The sequence below is a fragment of the Cherax quadricarinatus genome, chromosome 29 (genome assembly GCF_038502225.1).
Source record: "Cherax quadricarinatus isolate ZL_2023a chromosome 29, ASM3850222v1, whole genome shotgun sequence".
Taxonomy (NCBI): domain Eukaryota; kingdom Metazoa; phylum Arthropoda; class Malacostraca; order Decapoda; family Parastacidae; genus Cherax; species Cherax quadricarinatus.
Window position 1 is genome coordinate 5,730,570 of NC_091320.1, and position 23,355 is coordinate 5,753,924.

General features: G+C 42.4%; 1 protein-coding gene across 1 annotated transcript in view; it reads left to right on the top strand.

Annotated features, from left to right (window-relative positions):
• LOC128690634 (golgin subfamily A member 6-like protein 7) overlaps positions 1–23,355 on the top strand; it is a 70,101-nt gene that overhangs the window by 16,786 nt on the left and 29,960 nt on the right. Inside the window, exon 2 of the mRNA XM_070089608.1 lies at positions 15,527–15,630. Within this exon, the coding sequence (XP_069945709.1) occupies positions 15,583–15,630 (48 nt within the window). The 5' untranslated portion in view covers positions 15,527–15,582. The remainder of the gene's footprint in view (positions 1–15,526; positions 15,631–23,355) is intronic.

Below are 23,355 nucleotides of genomic sequence, written 5' to 3' on the forward strand. Positions count from 1 at the left end.
TAGTTTGTGAGTTTAGCAATGTGAATGCTTTTGTTTTGGCACAGTACATAGTTTCAGTATTGGAGTATCATAGGATTCATTATTTTAAGATTGAGATTAATATTTCTGTTTATGGTCAAATGGGTGAGTGAGTGTAAGTGTAAACCACCAGGTGGTATTCGTGTAGTTAGTTGATGGGGTGTATCAGGGAGATAAGATGTTTTCTAATGGTAGTTTTGAAGGTGATGAATGTGTCTGCAGTTCTAGAGTTGTCAGGTAGGGTGTTCCAGATTTTAGGGCCTTTGACATACATTGAATTTTTGTAAAGGTTTAGTCGGACACGGGGAATGTCGTAGAGATGTTTGTGTCTGGTGTTATGCCTGTGGGTTCTGTCACAACTATCAAGAAAGCGTTTTAGGTCAAGGTTGATATTGGAGTTTAAGGTTCTGTAGATGTAGATTGCACAGTAGTAAGTGTGGATGTACTGAACAGGGAGTAAGTTTAGATCTATGAAGAGTGGGGGGGTGTGTTGCCAGGGATGGGATTTAGTGATTATTCTTACTGTAGCTTTTTGTTGGGTTATTATTGGCTTTAGGTGTGTTGCTGCAGTTGATCCCCAAGCACAAATAGCATAGGTGAGGTATGGATAAATAAGTGAGTGGTATAGTGTGAGAAGGGCATTTTGCGGCACGTAGTATCGTATCTTGGAGAGGATCCCAACCGTTTTGGATACTTTTTTGGTTATGTGTTGGATATGGGTGCTGAAATTCAGGTTGTTGTCAAGGTATAGGCCTAGGAATTTGCCCTCATTATGTCTGGTAATTAGAGTGTTGTCGATCTTAATGTTAATTTGTGCATCTCCTGCTCTGCTACCAAACATAATATAGTAGGTTTTGTCAGTGTTAAGTGTAAGTTATTGGCTGTCATCCAAGTCGATATTTTGATCAGCTCCTCGTTAACAATTGTGTTGAGGGTGGCAAGATTAGGGTGAGAGATGACATAAGTCGTGTCGTCAGCAAAGAGAATGGGTTTCAGGTGTTGGGATACGTTTGGAAGATCATTGATGTATATGAGGAAGAGCAGGGGACCAAGGACACTTCCCTGCGGAACTCCAGTATCAAGTGGCCATGTTGTTGATGCTGTGTCTTTAATGGTGACATACTGATACCTATTAGTAAGGTAAGATTTGAAATAAGCAAGCGCATGGCCTCTTATACCGTAATGGTCAAGTTTGTGGAGTAGGATGTCGTGGTCTACTGTGTCAAAAGCTTTTCTTAGGTCAATAAAAATTCCTAGTGGATATTCCTTATATTCCAATGCTGTGTAAAGCAGATCTAGCATTTTTATGATTGCATCATTAGTGCTTTTATTTTTCCTGAATCCAAATTGGCAGGGGTTGAGTATGTTTTGTGCTTTTATAAATGAATATAGTCTCCTGTTCACGAGTTTCTCAAAGATTTTTGATAGCAATGGTAAGTTCGATATTGGCCTATAGTTGTTTAAGTCTGTAGGGTCACCACCTTTATGTATTGGTGTAACCCTTGCCATCTTGAGTAGTTTCGGGAAGGTGCTAGTTTCTAGTGACTTGTTAAAAAGTAATGAAATAGCATGCGAAAGGATATGGGCCGCTCGCTTGTACAGTAATGGTGGGACATTAGACAGATTCCCTGAGTTGTTTTTAAGTGACTATAATCTCGGTGACTTCCGAGGGCTCAGTTGGTGCAAGATGTAGTGGTGTTTCATTAGGTTTAGTTAGGACAATATTCTTGTTTTTATTCAGTTTGTGGGTCCCTAGATTCTGAGAGAGTGTTTTCCAGGTCTTTTTTATATCTCCTCTAGTGTCTGTGAATCTACTGGAGTTTACCTGGAGTTTACCTGGAGAGAGTTTCGGGGATCAACGCCCCCGCGGCCCGGTCTGTGACCAGGCCTCCTGGTGGATCAGCGCCTGATCAACCAGGCTGTTGCTGCTGGCTGCACGCAAACCAACGTACGAGCCACAGCCTGGCTGATCAGGAACTGACTTTAGGTGCTTGTCCAGTGCCAGCTTGAAGACTGCCAGGGGTCTGTTGGTAATCCCCCTTATGTGTGCTGGGAGGCAGTTGAACAGTCTCGGGCCCCTGACACTTATTGTATGGTCTCTTAACGTGCTAGTGACACCCCTGCTTTTCATTGGGGGGATGGTGCATCGTCTGCCAAGTCTTTTGCTTTCGTAGTGAGTGATTTTCGTGTGCAAGTTCGGTACTAGTCCCTCTAGGATTTTCCAGGTGTATATAATCATGTATCTCTCCCTCCTGCGTTCCAGGGAATACAGGTTTAGAAACCTCAAGCGCTCCCAGTAATTGAGGTGTTTTATCTCCGTTATGCGCTCCGTGAAAGTTCTCTGTACATTTTCTAGGTCGGCAATTTCACCTGCCTTGAAAGGTGCTGTTAGAGTGCAGCAATATTCCAGCCTAGATAGAACAAGTGACCTGAAGAGTGTCATCATGGGCTTGGCCTCCCTAGTTTTGAAGGTTCTCATTATCCATCCTGTCATTTTTCTAGCAGATGCGATTGATACAATGTTATGGTCCTTGTTTGGCTTTCTTTATTACTTTGGTGAGAATTGATGAATAGTGTTTAAGAATATCTTTGTGTATTAAGCCCTGTCTATATTGCTTTTCATATTGGTGTTTCTTGTCAATGGATTTCAGAATGGTGCTGGTTAGCAATGGGCAACCAAGCCGTTTGTTTGTGATCTGTTTTGTTTTTATAGGACAATGTTTGTTGTATAGTCTAAGTAATTTGTTAAGAAAAATGTCTGTCCAGTCATCAATACCATTGGCCTTGGAGAATTCTGTAGGCCAATCAACAGTCTCTAGGTCAGCTGTGAACTTCCTTACTGAGGCCTCGTTATGGAGTCTAAATGAGACTTTGTTGTATTCAAGTGGTGGTTTACTAATGTTTGTCAGGAGGAAGGTAGGGTAGTGGTCTGTAGTGCTATCTTTGATTATCCCTGATTTAAGGGGGGCTAGTATATTGGTCCATATGTGGTCTATTATGGTTGCACTTGTCTCAGTGAGCCTGGTTGGTTTAGTTATTGTCGGTATGAGAAGTGTGTTGTTCATATTGTTGATGAAATCAGTTACAGGCTGATCATCTAGTAAGCCAAGGTTGATGTTGAAGTCTTCAGCTAAGAGAAGGTGGTACTTATTCATTTGTCTGTTTGTTATTAGTGACTTTAATTTCTCACTGAAATTTGGGATGTTTGTGTGAGATATCTGGTAAATGGCACCGATTGTTATAGGTGTCTTAAGGTTTTTTACAGTAAAATTAGCAAAAATGTATTCCCCATATTCATCACTAAAGCAAGTGGTGCTAATACAAGATAATTGGTTAGAGTAATAGATTGCAATACCACCCCCAACTTGGTATCTAGTTGGCTGCCTGACCACGGTCGAGTGAGGTTGTGCGCTGCACCCCTCTGCTGTTCAGGCGAGCTACCTTGTATCAACATGGCGCTGAGTGTGAGGAGGCGCGTAAATACCATTGGTATTGAGCTGCTTCGTGGGGCGATTTCACCCTCTTCAGTGCAAGTCTTACTCCCGACAATCATTAGGGAGACCTATGGAATCCAGGACGATGAGGTGTATGGTGTAGCCCTGAATGGGGCTTATAGAATCTTCTTCAAACTGAATTCCACGTCCGTGTATGAGTCTTTGGTGACGAGGTTCCAAGACGTGAGTCTTGACGCTACTCCAGCTGTGAAGGTGCGTTTGATCGACGTATCTCGCCACTTTACGTGGGTTAAGATACGTAATGTCCCATTTGAGGCAGATGAGGCTGACATAAGGAGTGTTTTTGAGACATATGGAACCGTACATCTGGCACAAAAGGGCAAGTGGACGGCAGGTGCTTACATGGGACGTCCGGAGGGTACCTTTTCCCTGAAGATGACTCTGAGACATCCCATACCGTCTTACGTCGTGTTGGAGGACTTCAGGACGCAAGTTATGGTATCGTATGCCGGACAGAGACGTACGTGCAGAATATGTGGGGCGTACGACCATATGGCGGCAGAGTGCGTGAAGCTGAGGAGGGCGCCAGCGCAAACTGGTGAAGCACCAGTTACCAGCGTGATAGCTGTTGAGCGCCCAGTGCGCAAGCAAGGGCCTGGGCGCTTGTGGAGTGAAGAGGTGGAGGATTCCAAAGAGGAGAATGGCATGTGTGAGGTAAGCTGTGATGTAAAAGGATCTGTTACTACACAAAGGACAAGTACAGAAGTGCAAGTGCAGGAGGAGGTGCAGGCTCTAGAGGAAGAGCTTCAGGAGGTGTTAAGGACATTGACACCGCCTGCAGAGGATGTTGTTCCTGAGCTGGTGAGAGACACGGCGGTGCCTGTAGAGGAATGTAAGGATAAAAAACATAGCAGGGTTGACGGGCCAACTAGTAAGAGAGAGTTGTCGCCGTGTGCTGTGGAACGGGGCGTGGTGGAGGTTGAGGTTCATCGTGAGGGAACCTCAGAAGATAACATGGATGTAGAGGGCATCACGAGGAAGAGAGCGGCGGCGTCAGACTCAGATGATGTCCTGACGCCGGCGCAGAGGTCTGGGAGGAAGGAAGAGCAACGTCGAAGCAGTCACGATAAGAGGCATCGCAAAAAAGGGGGAGGGGTTGATGGTGTGAAGCCTTGTGCTGGCTCTGGGGCAGGAGGCCCTGGGATGAATGAAGAGAGGAGGAAGGGTTGGAAACTATAAAGAGGCCTTAGGTGTATGACTGTGAACGTAAATGGACTGTGTAATAGTGTGAAGAAGGAATGGTTTCGAATGTTTCTGTATAAATACAGGGTGGATGTAGTGTTCCTGCAAGAACACAATTTCAAGGAGGGAAGAGTGCTCGAGGTGGAGGGGTTTCAGGTCATGACTCTGCCATCTGCACGTCTGAAAGGTGGTGTGGGTATATTGATCAGGGAGGCAAGCCCGTTTGTGTTGCTAAGAAGTGAGGGGGGGGGAGGGGGAAGAGTATTGCGCGTGGATGGGTGGTGGATGGGACAGCGGGTATCTTTTGTATGTGTGTATGCACCAGCGGAAAATGATGTGAGGGTAAAAAGGGATTTTGTATGTGAAGAACTAGTTTTCTTCTTACGTGGTTTACCTGCAGTGGCCGTCGTTGGTGGCGACTGGAACTGCGTTATTAGGAGGGCTGACGTGGAACCAAAAGGGGCGGGGCACGTGTCGGCGGCCTTGCGCGATCTTTTGAGGGATATTCAGTTGCGGGATGCGGTTGGAGGAGGGGCGTGGGAGGTAGAGCACACTTTTGTAAGATGGGGTTACGCTGCTAGGTTGGATAGGCTGTATATATCTCAAGGGGTTGGGTTGACATTTTTCCGTACAATAGAAGTAGCTTATTCGGATCATCGGGCGGTAGTAGCAGAGGTGGCGTGGGAGTCACTAGCAGGTATATCTAGGGGATATTGGAAATTAAATACAAGTGTGTTAGGTGATGAGGAGGGGATAGAGGGATTTGCAACGCTGTGGGAGGGGTTACGTGCAGAGATAGAAGGGGTAGAGGATGTGGTGATGTGGTGGGATGGTGTGGCTAAAGAACGGATTAAGCACTATTACGTAAAGGAAGGGAAACGTATCAATTCTTTAAAATATGGGCTTGCTAACTATTTGGAGGATAGATTACGGGGTTGCTATGCGAGGGGGGCGGTGGCGGGCACTTATCCAATGGACGAAATTATGGCAATTAAAGGGAGGCTGCGTGAGGTACAGGATGAGAGGTTCCAAGCGGTGAGGGTACAGGCGGGGGTGGAAGAGGTGTTATGGGGCGATAGACCTTCATCGTGCGTATTGCGTAGGCAGAAACAAAGACAGCAGGCAATGACTATTCCATGGTTGGAGGTTCATGAATCGATAGGAGGGTACAGGGAGGGGCAGGTCATACAAGCTACGGAAGGAATGGGGGCGTTTGCTGACAAGTGGTATGAGAAGTACTGGCAACGAGAAGGGGTAGAGGATGGGGTTTTAGAACAGGTGTGTGGGAGTGTGGTATGTCAGTTGCGTAACAGTGATAGGGAAGCACTGGGTGGGGAAATAACTGAGGGGGAAATATGGAGGGCTTTAAGTGGAATGCGAAAGGGCAAAGCACCGGGAATTGATGGACTCCCGGCAGAGTTTTATCAGCAGCATTGGGAATTATTGAGGCATTTTCTGGTTAGGTTATTAAATTGCATGAAGGAGAGAGGTGAGCTGGGTGAGAAGCAGGCAACGGCTGTCGTTGTATTGGTACCGAAGGGTAAGGGGCAGCATACGCTTCGGGATTACCGGGCGATCTCGTTGTTATGCGCAGATTATAAATTGTTTGCAAAGATTTTGGGAAATCGGGTCAAGTGTGTGGTAGGGCGGGTAGTATCAAAAACTCAGTTTGGTTTGCCAGGGAGGTCTATGGTGGAGGGGCATGGGTTACTTAGGGATTTCGTGGAGGCAAAAGGGGGGGGGAGGGAGGGAGGTTTGGTGGCGCTCGATTGGCAAGGGGCATACGATAGAGTGGATCGGAAAGCATTGAAAGCCATCCTCAGGGGTCAGGGGTTTGGGGAAGAAATAGTGGGCTGGGTTGAGGCGTTGTATGGAGGTGCAATGGCGAGGGTACAGATTAATGGTCGATTGGGTGGGAAGATTGTAATGGGTAGGGGACTTAGGCAGGGGTGTCCTATGTCACAATTATTGTTTGCGTGCGTACAGGACCCCTTTTATAGATTGATGGAGCAGCGTATGTGTCACGTAGAGGGACCAGGGTGTGAGGTTGCGAGGGTTTGGCCAGTTTTAATTGGGTATGTGGATGATACAACTGTTCTGATCAGGGAGGGGATGTCAATGGACACATTAGACGGGGTAGTACAAATGTTCGCAGGGGCAACTGGTATGAGGGTAAATTCAGATAAATCCATGGTCATGGGGTTAGGAGCTTGGGCGGGTAGGGTTGATTGGGGTAGTGCAGTTGTGAGGAGGCAGGTGCATTCGTTAAAAATCTGCGGTCTTATTTATGCAGACGATCTACCTGTGGCACGCATGGAAAACTCGCTTAGGATGGTAGAAAGGATTCAGGGACGCTTGGGTGCATTGTGACCTTATCATTTGACCCTTGTGCAGCGTGCCATTGTTGTTAATATCTTACTGTATAGCAAAGTATGGCACGTGGCAGCCGTGTTCCCATTAACTGGGCCGGCAATAACGAACATACTTAGGAAGGTTTTTAAATTCTTGTGGGGTTCGAGCTGTGATTGGATTAAGAGGGATGTGGTAATGTTACCTGTAAGTAAGGGGGGGCTGGGATTGCTGGACTTAAAGCGGAGGGTCAAATGTGTCTTCATTAAAAGGGAGGTGATGAGGGAAAGTGTGGGTGGGGGGGGTTTGGCCAGGATCCATAACAGATTGCAACGGATGTATACAGGAGTTGAGTTGCATGAGTGTGAAACTGTGTTGAGGGCTCTGGCGTGGGATCGAGAGCCAGCAAAGGTTAAAATAGGTAGGTTGTGTAGATTGTTAGCCGGGAGGGTTGTAGCGCCTGTAGAGGGAATTTTCCCCATGTATGCATGGGGAAGTATATGGAATAGGTTGAGTAGGATGAGGTTGCAACCTCGTGTTCGGGATGTAATGTATCGTTTTCTGCATGGCATTTTACCGTCGGGTGTGGTTCTACGGGATAGACGAGTCGTTGACGGGGGGGGGGGAGTGTGGGATATGTGGTGGGGAGGAGTCGGCTTTTCATGTAGTATATTTTTGTGATGGACTGAGGAGTGTCAAGGGGTGGTTAAATAGGGTGATAAATAGGATAGGAGGTAAAGGAATTTCTGTATTGAGAGCATTAAGTCTCGACGTGGGGGGTTGGGAAGAAAGTGTAATCAGAGCTGTGGGGTACATTATGGCAGATTATATCTATATAGTGTGGGGATTGCGGGGCAAACAGGTTACTGAGGTGAAGAGGAGGGTGTTAGCGTTAACGTTCTATAAAACGGTATGTAGAAATAAGGAAATTTATGGGAGGAGGTGGGTGAAGGATTTTTCAGAGGGATATAGGCAACTTACGTTACAGGTTTTATTAGACTTGTAATATACGAGGGAGGGGAGGGTATGATTGGAAAGTGTTGCTGGGGTAGGGAAGTCAGGGGTGAAAACAGGGTGGCCTCCCTGGTAATGGATAACAAAAGTTTTGCGAGAGTGTTGGATGAGTGATGCATGAGTGAATAATATGTGGACCACGGGTGCTTGCACCTGTGGAGCTGGCCAGTTTTTGTGTAAATGGACTTTATACTTATTATACATATTGTGTGTGGTAATATTGATTTACGGTAATGACATTGTAATTTGGAGATTTGCTATAATAATTGCACGTATTTGCTCCAACTTGTTTTCTAGGTGCCTTGCACTGCATAGTGTTGATGCTGTGATCATGCACGGTGTCCAGAGATATGATGTGATATGTTTGTATTAATGTCTGTGCATAATTGTTCGTCACTGGTGTTCTGCAATTCAGTTTTGTTTTGAGAGTAAAGAGGTTAATGCACGTCAGATAGTGTAATAAAGTTGGGCAACAGTGGTGTTATAGGTTTTTGTGGTTAGGTGCGTGCTAGGCACAGTCTTTATGTGTTACTTATGTCATGGTTATATTTTATGTTGTATTGTACTGTTGTCAATAGTACTATGTAATGTCCATATAAAGCTGTATAGAGCTTGAATGTCATAGTTGAAGCTGTGTTATTGTTTTAACACTGGAATTGCATGTTTAAATGTGTAAAGGCTTACATGTGTTGGATTTTGAGACTAAGTTTATTCTTATGGTTTTGTAGTAATTTTGTATGTCTTTGTGACTTTTCTATATCACCATTGTTATGTAATACATATTGTTATGTAACTGAACCATTAGGACAATTACATAAATTAACGTTGAATCATTGCTGTGTGACTTTCGATTAGGCAACGTCATTGTTTATAGTATGTTAGGTTGTAAATAGTGGGGTGGTTGGATAACCACGGAGGGGGGGGGTAATATGTCTGTATAATATGTTCAGTGCAATGCATTGTATGGTCTGTAGTCGATTATTAAGTACCATTTCGAGGGATGTGTATATAACAGTGTTGTTCATATCATGTAATTCTGTTGGGTAGCTCCAACAGGTTTGGGTTAAGTGATAGGATGAGGGAGCAGGGAGGGGGGGGGGTGTACCCACACGGAGTTGTAAGTGTGGTGTGTAATATTAGATGTAGGGAGGATTATGTTAATTATCGACTTAAATGAGTTTTACATATTATATTTTGTAATGTCATGTTTTAAATAAAATAAAAAAAAAAAAAAAAAAAAAAAAAAAAAAAAAAAAAAAGATATCGATTGTGTCCTGCTTAAGCCAGGTCTCAGTAAGAATAATGCAGGAGAAGGGTGTCTTTAGTGATTCAAGGAGTGCCAGGAGGTCATCATAGTGTTTGCTTAAGGACCTGATGTTGTAGTTAAGTACTGATAGACTTTTAGCATTGTTTAGGATAGTGCTGGCTTGTGATGCTGTGTAATAAAGGCAGTTACTTTCCAATAGGTTTTGATTGGGTGTCAGATTATGGAGGTTTAGATCAGGGTCAACGTGATCAATCATCTTCTAGGTTTAAATTATGGTTATTTATATCCTGGGTTGTCTGTTGAGTTCTAGTACTGATATCTGTAGTGGTGGGAAGTTTGGATAAGTTTATAGCTAGAGTATTTTGGTCATATAGAGTATAGTCACTACTACACATAATGAAGTTGATGTTGTCTATGTGTTGTGCTGGAATGAACTAAAGTACAACTAGGTATAAACTAGTAGTAATATAAAAATGCAAATTTAAAATAGAACAAGACTCTCACTTGTAATTGCACTAAGGTCTAATATAATGACTGTTGTAGAGTCTATGTTTTGAGCTAGAATGAGCTATAGTACAACTAGATTTAATCTAATAATATAAAAATACAAATTAAAAATAGCACCAGTCTTTCACTAGTAATTGCACTATGGTCTAATATAATGAATTTGGTATTGACTATAGTACAACTGAGTTTAATCTAATAATATAAAAAAGGCACAAGACTCTCAATTGTAATTGCACTAAGGTCTTATATAAGTTGTTTACAAGAATTAGAGTATAACTAGATTTAAATTGACAAGATAAAATATACAAGTTAAGGTAGCAAAAGAATAATAATAATAAAAAAAATGATAAAAATAAAAATGGCAATGACTTGGTTATAATATGCTAGTAAGATGGTAGACAGGATAATATAAAAGTTGTAGTTGAAAATACTAGTTTAAAAAAGTATAGAATAAAATGGTCAATAAAAGAAGTTTACAATAAGTTTGATCAATATAGTTTAAAGCAAAATTGGGCAATAATAGGGATTTTAGAATAAAATTGGGCAATTGAGTATTTCTTAAAGTGAGGTAGAGTTATTGAGGACAAGTTATGGCTAGTTTATAATAAAATAAGATGGAACAGTGATGCGGTAAGTTGTAAAAAAAGGAGATAGATTCTGTAGATATTAAACACAATTAAGACTATGAGGTAGAATGGTCGTTGAATACAACAATGGCAATCAAAAGTAGTTGGGGTACTAGAATTTTAGGGGGGCACAAATTTATGACAATATAACACTAACTGTGGACTGTGGGTATTATCTGCACTTTACTCTGATTCTGTTAGTCCAGCCTCACTTAGGAATGCTTTAAGGTCATGTTCTGTAGAGATGAAGTATCTCTTCCCAGTGGGCTGTTTCCTAACTGCGATTTTTCCATCCCTCACAAAGCACTGGTGGATTTTTTGGGCATAGCCTAATTTTCTTAGCCGATAAAGAAGGTTTTGTCTTATTTTGGTAAGACACTCATTGACGTAAACATCAGTTTTCATAGAAATAGATGTTTTTAGTAGGTTGTTTCTTTGTAGGCTAGTTTGGAATTTTAACAGCACTGTTTTTTTACCTGCTTGGTAGCCCATCAGTTTGCAATCCTTTAGGTCGTCACTACGTATGTTAAGGCGAAGGTGGTCCTTGATAAGCTGCAGGGTGGTCTCCATGCAGGTCTCTTGGGTGACTGTGGGTGGGAGATGTTTGCTGTTAACTACAACAGCGTCAGATAGCTGTTGTTGGTCATTATGGTCTTGGAAGTTGGTTATGACATTGGCAAGTTGTTGGTCCACTCTTGATCTTTCCTCTGTAATGTTGGTAGTAAGTAGGGTGACTTGGTCTTTTAGTGTGTTGATGGTGTCTAGGGACTGGGTGTGGGTGTTGCTTTGTTGTTCCAGTGTGTCTAGTTTATGTTCTAGAGCAGTGATCTTGTTGAGGTAATCTGCATTGCTAGCTTTTAGTTCCTGCATTTCTTGAGTTAGTTTGGTGATCGTTTGGTTATGAATCGTAAGGAGTTTAGCTATTTCTGGGTCGGTTGATCTTCTTGACATCACCTCCCGTGGTTATTTTGCATCTTGTATAGATTGCGAATTTTGCATATAAATATAGATACATGAGCAAGACAAGCCTGTCTTCGATTGTACTGGATATATGTATCAAACTGAGGCGAGCCGGGGATCGAACCCGTGTTGTTCTAGCCCACCTCTTGGGGAGCAAATCGAAAATCATTGATAGTGTAGTGGTTAGAACGTCGTTAGTTTGGACTTGCCTCCCAGAAGGCGAGCTGAAAAAACACGGGTTCGATCCCCCAATAGCCGTAGTTTGTTATTGATATAATATCACTTGTTCATGGTTGTATAAATATTTGTACCCTTCATGGACTCTTAATCCACTAAGAGCAAACATATTTTTTTTCCATTTAATAAGCACTGTATGACACCTACGGGGTTAGTACTTGTCGGTAAATATAATATACAATATTATAATATACGAGAGGGTAGTGACTTGCACGTTTTAGTCCCCCCCCCAAAAAAAAAAAAAAAATAAATAAATATTAGTATGTAGGTTACTTGAATTCAGCTGAGTTGTTTTACATAAATTTTAGGGAACAAGCTAACCTCGTTTTTGTACATACATATACGAAGGAATTATTTTTTAAAGGTGCAGATAGATTATTTTATATTAGTATCCCTTGAAGAAAGAAAGAAAATTAGTTTCATAAATTTTCTTACACTCCGTTTTCTGTGTTTGTTGAGAAATAAAAGTAGGTGGCCAACTCTTGTAAGTTGAAATTGATATATACGAAGGTTATTTTATAATTCATAGCAACTGTTTTCATGATGCAAAAAAATTTTGTAAACGAGGGAGACAACGAATACCATCTGGACTTGAACCCTGAAGAAAATAAGTCACTGTGACTTTTTGGGTTCTCGTAAGTAATTTACATTGTATATGATAATTGTACTTATGTATACCTGTGTCTAAATAGACTTACTTACTAAGAACATAAGAAAGAAGAAACACTGAAGCAGGTCTACTGGCTCATGCGAGGCAGGTCCAATTCTCCCACCGGCTTAAGCCAGTGCCTTAACCTAGTCAGGTCGATGCTCAACAATGACTGTCCTATCAGGAGCAAAAACCTACCCTTAGCAATGACTGCTTGACCTGTGTAATTAAATCCTAATCACTGTGGCTAATGTCAGGGTAATTAGGTGGGTATTCGAGCCCTTCCCCATCACCAGTGACGTTGAACAATGCTTTGTGAACTCTTGCGTTGTCCTGGAGGATGATGACATTCTCGGTCAGGTGGCAAAAGCTCTCGATTCACACAGTGAGGGTCCGGGTTCGATTTCCGGCCAAAGGATGGAAATATTGGGCATGTTTCTTTACACCGGTTGTCTATGTTCACCCATCAATAAAATGGGTACCTGGGTGTTAGTCGACTGGTGTGGGTCGCAACCTGGGATAAAACTGACCTAATTTGCCCGAAATGCTCTGCATAACAAACGGCTTTCTATATAGTAGTATGTCATTGATGTCAGTTAGGCCTGTATACCTTGTACATGCAAAAATAAAGATATTATTATTATTATTATTATTATTATTATTATTATTATTATTATTATTATTATTATTATATGTAAACTACCCATGAAATCCCCCCAAAATCGGGCAAAGTGACTTAATTCACAACGATTCTTACTAACTGGACGACGTAGGTACTGCAGCCACTGCTGCTGTAGGAATTATGTCTACTTACATATACATTGATCAGATAACTTATTTGCGTACGTTTGACGACCTTAAATACATATATGTAATGTTTATTGCTCTTGTAGTCCTAAGTTAGGCTTAAGCCTGCCCGAAATACTCAGCATAACCATCGGCTTTCTGCATGTAATGAAATGTCACATTTTCAGAATAAACAATGACATGTGGAGATAAACAGTGTCTTTGATTGTGAGTAACAAAGTGATATTCTATTGCAGTCTTTGAAGTATGTTATTATTATTATTATTATTAAAGATTAGCCGGTATTCTCCCGGCCCGGGCCTTTTCCAAGTGGTGGCCCGGCCTTGGCTCCCTCTTTAGGGAGTGTCTGAGACCTAAGTCTCCCATGAGAGGAGACACAAGTACCTCCTCATCTTTGGGACCAACTGTCCCCAGGCCTAGCCACAAGCTAGGCCTCTCTGGTCTGCCATCCCCACCTCAAGGGGGCAAATGGGAATGACAGCCTTATGAGCTAAAGGCTCGGGCTCAGGCACCTACCCTACCCTAGAAGGGTTAGGCATGGTGTCGATGTTTGAAGTATGGTTCAGAGAATTATTATTGTTATTATTATTATTATTATTATAATTAATAATATTATTATTATTATTATTATTATTATTATTATTATTATTATTATTATTATAATTATAACTGTTATTATTATTATTATTATTATTATTATTATTATTATTATTATTATTATTATTATTATTATTATTATTATTATTATTATTATTATTATTATTATTATTATTATTATTATTATTATTATTAAAGAACGTTTGAGTAAGTTGAAAAAGTTAAGATTATTATGACTCCCGGATATAGTGAACAAAATACAGTATCTGTTAGGGTATAGTGAACACATGGACAGAGTGACCACAAGTATAAATACTAGCGTATAGTGACCACCAGGATATAATGACTACCGTTACAGTGTAGTCACCATAATGTGGCCACCAGGATATAGTGACCATTATTATACAGCAACTTCCAGGATATAGTAACCACCAGTATTGTGACCACCAAAATATAGTGATAACCAGCATAGAGTGATCATTAGGATATAGTGACCACCAGGAGATAGACACTATCATGATATAGTGACCATAATATATCAAGCACTAAGTTATAGTGATTATTAGAATATATTAACCACCAGCGTATAGTGACATCCAGGATATAGTGACCAGGATATAGCAACAACAGGATATAGTGACCACCAATACGTAGTGATCACCATTACATAGTTACCCTCAGATTATTGTAACCAGTACAGTGACCCATCAGAATATAAAGACCACCAACGTACAGTGACCACCATCGTGTAGTAACCAACAGTGTATGGTGACCAACAGCGTGTAGTGACCACCGGTGTACAGTGACCACCATCGTGTAGTAACCACCAGTGTACAGTGACCAACAGCAAAGTGACCACGGATAATTACAGCGTATAAGGATCACCAGTATAGTTTGCCTCTGAATATAGTGACTACCTATATATAGTGACCACCTGTGTACTTACCACCAGTATAGTTACCTCTCAGAAAATAGTGAACTACAGTGTATAGTGACCATCTGTATAGTGACTACTAATATAGTGATCACCAGTGTATTGTGAACATCATCATAGGTATTCTGAGAATATAATGAATAATAGTGTATAGTGATCACAAGTATAGTGAACACCAGTATAATGAATACCAGCATAGTTACAGAATGTAGTAGGCAACAGTATAGTGACCACTTGGAAATAGTGAGACCCAGTATAGTGACCAACTGGATATGGTGAGGACCAGTATAGCTACACCTCGATATAGTGAGCACCAGGATACAGTGAGCAGCAGGGCTGGCAGAGGCGTGATCAGGGCCAAGGGTACAGAGCGGAAGTCTTACCCTCACTTCACAGTCAAAGACAGTTATCACCTCTGGTAGACAACACTGCCAGTCTCCCTCCAGTTATGTTATTATTAATTATCATATCATCAGTTCGTATTTCCTGCGTATATTAAGTTACGTGACTTCTGGGAAATAAAAAGCTTTATTCACAACGTTGAAAGTTTTCGTCATGAGTTTGTTGCCCAATGATGCGGAAGCAGTGGCTACCAGAGGGTCATGCAGTGCATGTGGCCGTGTGAGAGGCAAACAGGTACCATCCGAGGTTAGGAAAAGTAGCTCTTATTGCCTAGATCAAGAGCCCTTCTCTTGGGTTAAGCTTCCCCTCTGAAAGGGACTGACATCATGGAATGACAGTGTTATTTTCCCCCATTATTTGCGTGAGTTGAGAGTTACCAGGAGTGAGGGAGGTGACACAGTCTTGGTGATCCCTGGGCGAGACTGAACACTGCTGTCACTATTGATACTGTTTTTTATTCAGCAGGAGGGTGGAGCCTCGCAGCTGCCTTGACCTAGTGATGAAGTTAGTCTATATATATGATGCCAGCAGTCTCTCACCCACTACACTCATCCACTAATGTTAAGGTAAGTGCTGGATACCCGTAACCACAATCCACACTCATCCACTCCTGTTAAGTATTACACACCTGCCACCACCATCCACACTCATCCACTCCTGCTAAGTGTTGCACACCAGCCACCACCATCCACACTCATCCACTCCTGCTAAGTATTACAAGGTAGCTGAGATACGCTGCCTCCACATACCTACACATTGTAGCATTATCACAACACAATTCCTCAGTGAGATACAACTTAACATCATTGTCGTGACTGACGTGTACGGACGACTTTCCTCTGATAACAAAGGCTTTGGTGGAGCAATATTTTTACGTGGAACTGTTGAGAATTTTGGCACAGTTCTCTCTCTCTCTCTCTCTCTCTCTCTCTCTCTCTCTCTCTCTCTCTCTCTCTCTCTCTCTCTCTCTCTCTCTCTCTCTCTCTCTCTCTCTCTCTCTCTCTCTCTCTCTCTCTCTCTCTCTCTCTCTGGAAATAAGTCACTCTGTCTGACTTTTTTGGGTTATCCTAGGTTCTCTACACATATGCTGCTATGTATGATAATTCTATGTAACTGTATTTGTGTATACCTGAATAAACTTACTTACTTACTTACTTACTCTCTCTCTCTCTCCACGTCATCCTCCATCGACTAAAGCTTAGTTCATTTCCACTGCCACTTCTCCCATAATCTCCTTGTGGTTAAATTATACTATAATCCATAGTTCGACTTCGTCCCTTTGGACTCTTCTCTTCCTTATAGTGACTGCCATGACTTGTTTACTCTCCTCTTCCTTGATAGTGACTGCCATGACTTGTTTACTCTCCTCTTCCTTGATAGTGACTGCCATGACTTGTTTACTCTCCTCTTCCTTGATAGTGACTGCCATGACTTGTTTACTCTCCTCTTCCTTGATAGTGACTGCCATGACTTGTTTACTCACCTTTTCCTTGATAGTGACTGCCATGGGTTGTTTACTCTCCTCTTCCTTGGTAGTGACTGCCATGGGTTGTTTACTCTCCTCTTCCTTGATAGTGACTGCCATGGGTTGTTTACTCTCCTCTTCCTTGGTAGTGACTGCCATGGGTTGTTTACTCTCCTCTTCCTTGGTGGTGACTGCCATGGGTTGTTTACTCTCCTCTTCCTTGGTAGTGACTGCCATGGGTTGTTTACTCTCCTCTTCCTTGGTAGTGACTGCCATGGGTTGTTTACTCTCCTCTTCCTTGGTGGTGACTGCCATGGGTTGTTTACTCTCCTCTTCCTTGATAGTGACTGCCATGGGTTGTTTACTCTCCTCTTCCTTGATAGTGACTGCCATGGGTTGCTTACTCTCCTCTTCCTTGATAGTGACTGCCATGGGTTGTTTACTCTCCTCTTCCTTGGTAGTGACTGCCATGGGTTGTTTACTCTCCTCTTCCTTGATAGTGACTGCCATGGGTTGTTTACTCTCCTCTTCCTTGATAGTGACTGCCATGGGTTGTTTACTCTCCTCTTCCTTGATAGTGACTGCCATGGGTTGTTTACTCTCCTCTTCCTTGGTGGTGACTGCCATGGGTTGTTTACTCTCCTCTTCCTTGGTAGTGACTGCCATGGGTTGTTTACTCTCCTCTTCCTTGATAGTGACTGCCATGGGTTGTTTACTCTCCTCTTCCTTGGTAGTGACTGCCATGGGTTGTTTACTCTCCTCTTCCTTGATAGTGACTGCCATGGGTTGCTTACTCTCCTCTTCCTTGATAGTGACTGCCATGGGTTGTTTACTCTCCTCTTCCTTGGTAGTGACTGCCATGGGTTGTTTACTCTCCTCTTCCTTGATAGTGACTGCCATGGGTTGTTTACTCTCCTCTTCCTTGATAGTGACTGCCATGGGTTGCTTACTCTCCTCTTCCTTGATAGTGACTACCATGGGTTGTTTACTCTCCTCTTCCTTGGTGGTGACTACCATGGGTTGTTTACTCTCCTCTTCCTTGGTGGTGACTACCATGGGTTGTTTACTCTCCTCTTCCTTGGTGGTGACTACCATGGGTTGTTTACTCTCCTCTTCCTTGGTGGTGACTACCATGGGTTGTTTACTCTCCTCTTCCTTGGTGGTGACTGCCATGGGTTGTTTACTCTCCTCTTTCTTGGTGGTGACTACCATGAGTTGTTTACTCTCCTCTTCCTTGGTGGTGACTACCATGGGTTGTTTACTCTCTTCTTCCTTGGTGGTGACTACCATGGGTTGTTTACTCTCTTCTTCCTTGGTGGTGACTACCATGGGTTGTTTACTCTCCTCTTCCTTGGTAGTGACTGCCATGGGTTGTTTACTCTCCTCTCACTCTTCTTGGCTAGCAGGTGAGTTTTGATTACCACCACTACTGCCTTGGGTCTTCCAGTCCTGATACTGACCCCTAAGTTATCGTTGCTGTTCCCGAAGCTCCACTTATTCCTGACACCTAGGAGAGTACAAATAGAAAGCGCGTCTGTCTGGCTCTCAGCAGACGGAGTATCAAGCCTCCACCATGTCTTGCTCTGAATAACCCACATAGGTTTAGCGCTTAACTCCACTTGTTCCTTGTTAATAATGCCACTCTCCCTTCTGTTCTTCCTTCTTCCCTCATTATCCTGCTGGCACTATGGCATCGTATAGTGCCATTTAGTTTCTTCGTTATGTATAGCGTCTGGCATTTTGTCGACCAATCTTTTTATTTCCTTTCTTTTGTTTGTGATTCCATTTGTATTGCTGTACTAGACTCTCAGTTTGTGTTTTCTTACTGCATTTCAGTTTCTTAAGCCCTGTGTCATTGTGTCCTGCTCTGATACTGAGTGGGAATGTTATTGTGACCTGCTCTGATACTGAGTGGGAATGTTATTGTGAACTGCTCTGATACTGAGTGGGAATGTTATTGTGACCTGCTCTGATACTGAGTGGGAATGTTATTGTGACCTGCTCTGATACTGAGTGGGAATGTTATTGTGAACTGCTCTGATACTGAGTGGGAATGTTATTGTGAACTGCTCTGATACTGAGTGGGAATGTTATTGTGACCTGCTCTGATACTGAGTGGGAATGTTATTGTGACCTGCTCTGATACTGAGTGGGAATGTTATTGTGACCTGCTCTGATACTGAGTGGGAATGTTATTGTGAACTGCTCTGGTATTGAGTGGGAATGTTATTGTGAACTGCTCTGATACTGAGTGGGAATGTTATTGTGACCTGCTCTGATACTGAGTGGGAATGTTATTGTGACCTGCTCTGATACTGAGTGGGAATCTCATTGTGACCTGCTCTGATACTGAGTGGGAATGTTATTGTGACCTGCTCTGATACTGAGTGGGAATGTTATTGTGACCTGCTCTGATACTGAGTGGGAATCTCATTGTGACCTGCTCTGATACTGAGTGGGAATGTTATTGTGACCTGCTCTGATACTGAGTGGGAATGTTATTGTGACCTGCTCTGATACTGAGTGGGAATGTTATTGTGACCTGCTCTGATACTGAGTGGGAATGTTATTGTGAACTGCTCTGATACTGAGTGGGAATGTTATTGTGACCTGCTCTGATACTGAGTGGGAATGTCATTGTGACCTCTGATATTGAGTGCGAATGTCATTGTGACCTGCTCTGATACTGAGTGGGAATGTTATTGTGACCTGCTCTGATATTGAGTGGGAATGTTATTGTGACCTGCTCTGATATTGAGTGGGAATATTATTGTGAACTGCTCTGATACTGAGTGGGAATGTTATTGTGAACTGCTCTGATACTGAGTGGGAATATTATTGTGACCTGCTCTGATACTGAGTGGGAATGTTATTGTGACCTGCTCTGATATTGAGTGGGAATGTTATTGTGACCTGCTCTGATACAGAGTGGGAATATTATTGTGACCTGCTCTGATACTGAGTGGGAATGTTATTGTGACCTGCTCTGATGCTGAGTGGGAATGTCATTGTGACCTGCTCTGATAATGAGTGGGAATGTCATTGTGACCTGCTCTGATATTGAGTGGGAATGTCATTGTGACCTGCTCTGATATTGAGCGGGAATGTTATTGTGACCTGCTCTAATACTGAGTGGGAATGTTATTGTGACCTGCTATGATGCTGAGTGGGAATGTTTTTGTGACCTGTTCTGATATTGAGTGGGAATGTTATTGTGAACTGCTCTGATACTGAGTGGGAATGTCATTGTGACCTCTGATATTGAGTGCGAATGTCATTGTGACCTGCTCTAATACTGAGTGGGAATGTAATTGTGACCTGCTCTGATACTGAGTGGGAATGTTATTGTGACCTGCTCTGATATTGAGCGGGAATGTTATTGTGACCTGCTCTAATACTGAGTGGGAATGTAATTGTGACCTGCTCTGATATTGAGTGGGAATGTTATTGTGACCGGCTCTGATGCTGAGTGGGAATGTTATTGTGACCTGTTCTGATATTGAGTGGGAATGTTATTGTGACCTGCTCTGATACTGAGTGGGAATGTCATTGTGACCTCTGATATTGAGTGGGAATGTTATTGTGACCTGCTCTAATACTGAGTGGGAATGTAATTGTGACCTGCTCTGATACTGAGTGGAAATGTTTTTGTGACCTGTTCTGATATTGAGTGGGAATGTTATTGTGACCTGCCCTGATATTGAGAGAGTGGGAATGTTATTGTGACCTGCCCTGATATTGAGAGAGTGGGAATGTTGTTGTGACCTGCCCTGATATTGAGAGAGTGGGAATGTTGTTGTGACCTGCCCTGATATTGAGAGAGTGGGAATGTTATTGTGACCTGCCCTGATATTGAGAGAGTGGGAATGTTTTTGTGACCTGTTCTGATATTGAGTGGGAATGTTATTGTGACCTGCCCTGATATTGAGAGAGTGGGAATGTTATTGTGACCTGCCCTGATATTGAGAGAGTGGGAATGTTATTGTGACCTGCCCTGATATTGAGAGAGTGGGAATGTTATTGTGACCTGCCCTGATATTGAGAGAGTGGGAATGTTGTTGTGACCTGCCCTGATATTGAGAGAGTGGGAATGTTATTGTGACCTGCCCTGATATTGAGAGAGTGGGAATGTTATTGTGACCTGCCCTGATATTGAGAGAGTGGGAATGTTGTTGTGACCTGCCCTGATATTGAGAGAGTGGGAATGTTGTTGTGACCTGCCCTGATATTGAGAGAGTGGGAATGTTATTGTGACCTGCCCTGATATTGAGAGAGTGGGAATGTTGTTGTGACCTGCCCTGTTATTGAGAGAGTGGGAATGTTGTTGTGACCTGCCCTGATATTGAGAGAGTGGGAATGTTTTTGTGACCTGTTCTGATATTGAGAGAGTGGGACATAGATAAAGGTTTCTACTCTCCTGGTGCATGACCTAAGGCAAGGTAGATCTATAATTATGATAATAATAATAATAATAATAATAATAATAATAATAATATCTTTCTTTCTACAAGTACATGTACAAGGTATACAGTCCTAGCTGACATTAATGACATACTACTATATAGAAAGCCGCTTGTTATGCAGAGCATTTCGGGCAAATTAGGTCAATTTTGTCCCAGGATGCGACCCACACCAGTCGACTAACACCCAAGTACCCATTTTATACTGATGGGTGAACATGGACAGCAGGTAATAATAATGTCATGCAGCCGTACTGGGGATTCGAACTCCGGACCTCAGTGTATGAGCTGTGTGCGCTAACAACCGAGCTACGGGACATCATAGCGGTTCGAGAAAGTACAGGAGTGTAACGAGTGCTTGAAATAATGAGTGGAAGGGGAAAAAAAGATATTGGACAGCGTGTACCTGACAAGGGAAGTAGTGGATAAAGTGAGAATAGAGATATGGATAAAAGGACAAGTGGGAGAGTGAAGGATAAGTGGGATAAAAAGTTAAAGATAACTGGGAAAGGAGAGAAGAATTGACTACTGGCGTTGGGGAAAATAATTAATGGGAGAAAGTGGATGGGGAATAAGGAAGAACTGTCAACTTACTGGGGAGTAATGAATTCGACGGGTGCTGGGGGAGAACCTGGGGACGGGGAGGGGGGGAGCGCAGGTGAGAGCAAGATTTCAATGCTATCGTCCTTGCCATTCCTGGGTCTTGCACCACAAATCTGCTCCCTCTATTTATTCCCATCTCCGTTCACTCTTTCATTTTGACAAGCTGATGTTTGATCAATATTATTTCCTATATTATTATTATTATTATTATTATTATTATTATTATTATTATTATTATTATTATTATTATTATTATTATATTTCAAAAAAGCTAAACAATGTCTAATAGAGTTTGATCCCGGGTCAGGAAGACATATTAATATCTTTAATAGACACAAATGTTGAGCACATCTATGAGACGTGTGTGTGTAATCACCTAGTTGTGGTTGCAGGGGGTCGATTCACAGCTCCTGGCTCCGCCTCGTCGCTTATCGCTGCAAGGGCAACTCTCTCTCCTGGCTTCCAGGGCATTATCTTACATCTTTTTAAAGCACTGTATGTATAGATCCTGCGTTTCCACTTCATTCTCCAGGTCGTTCCACTTCCTGACTATTTAAGGCTGAAGAAATACTTCCTAACGTCCATGAAACTCATCAGTATTGTGAACTTGCAGCTGTGTCCTTGTATCCCCGTATCCCATCTGTCCCCGCCCGCTCAGTCACTTTCCAGTATTTGTTTCCTGCAGCGTCATCACGATGAGTTCTTTAAAAGACACGTAAGTTCCCAAGTCTTCTAATATCATGTTTATTTTTCCACTATAATCTACCTTGTCCATAATTACTATGGCATTTGCTTTGTCTGTTTTGTAAGGTTTCTGAGCTGTGCTCACACCTCTACAACACAATTGTCTTCAAAGATTTGTTAAGTTATACCGTGAATTAAGGAAAGATCCTGGACTTCACTTTACGAAACAGACAAAGCAAATGTGATAGTAATTATGGACAAGGTAGATTATAGTGGAAAAATAAACATGATATTAGAAGACTGAGGAAACTTACGTGTCTTTAACCTCTTCTCATAGAACATGTATCAATTAGCTCCCGGGCTAATCTCGTTGCAAGCCTCTGCACTTTCTCCAATTTTTTGACATGCTTGACCAGGTGTGGGTTCCATGCTGGTGCTTCATACTCCAATATGGGTATAAAGTACACCGTTTATAATATCGTGAAAGATCCTTTACTTATATGTCTTAAAGCTAGTTTTAGATTTGCCAGGTAAACATTTCTGCAGCAGTTATTTGGATGACATGTGTCACAGGCGATATACTCGGGGCAATACTTACCCCAAGATCCCTCTCCCTGAGTAAGGTTTGCAGCCTTTGCTCGCCGAGCTGTATTCCATCTGCAGTTTTCTCTGCATTTCCTCAAACTTCATAACTTTATACTTGCTGGAGTTTAACTCCAGTTGCAATTTGTTAGACTAGATCTGCAGCCTGTCCAGAGCCCTTTGTAACCTCTCTTTGTCCACTTCTACTTATATTCTCTTCATTAGCTTCATATATGCGAACATTAGCTTCGTTTATGCCTTTGTAGTCCCCTCTTTTGAAATTTGTCTTCTCTCCTCTTTCCATGCTGCTTCTCTCTCCACCGTTACTTCGACAAAACCTCTCGGTATTAGTGATCATGTGGTCACTAGCACCGAGGAAACCTTTGATGTATAATATCCCTATAACAGAACCACTCAGAATGAATAAAAAGTTCCAGCCTTGCTGCTCCATCCTCTCCTCTCACTCTCTGGTTGCATCCCTAACATGTTGGTGCATG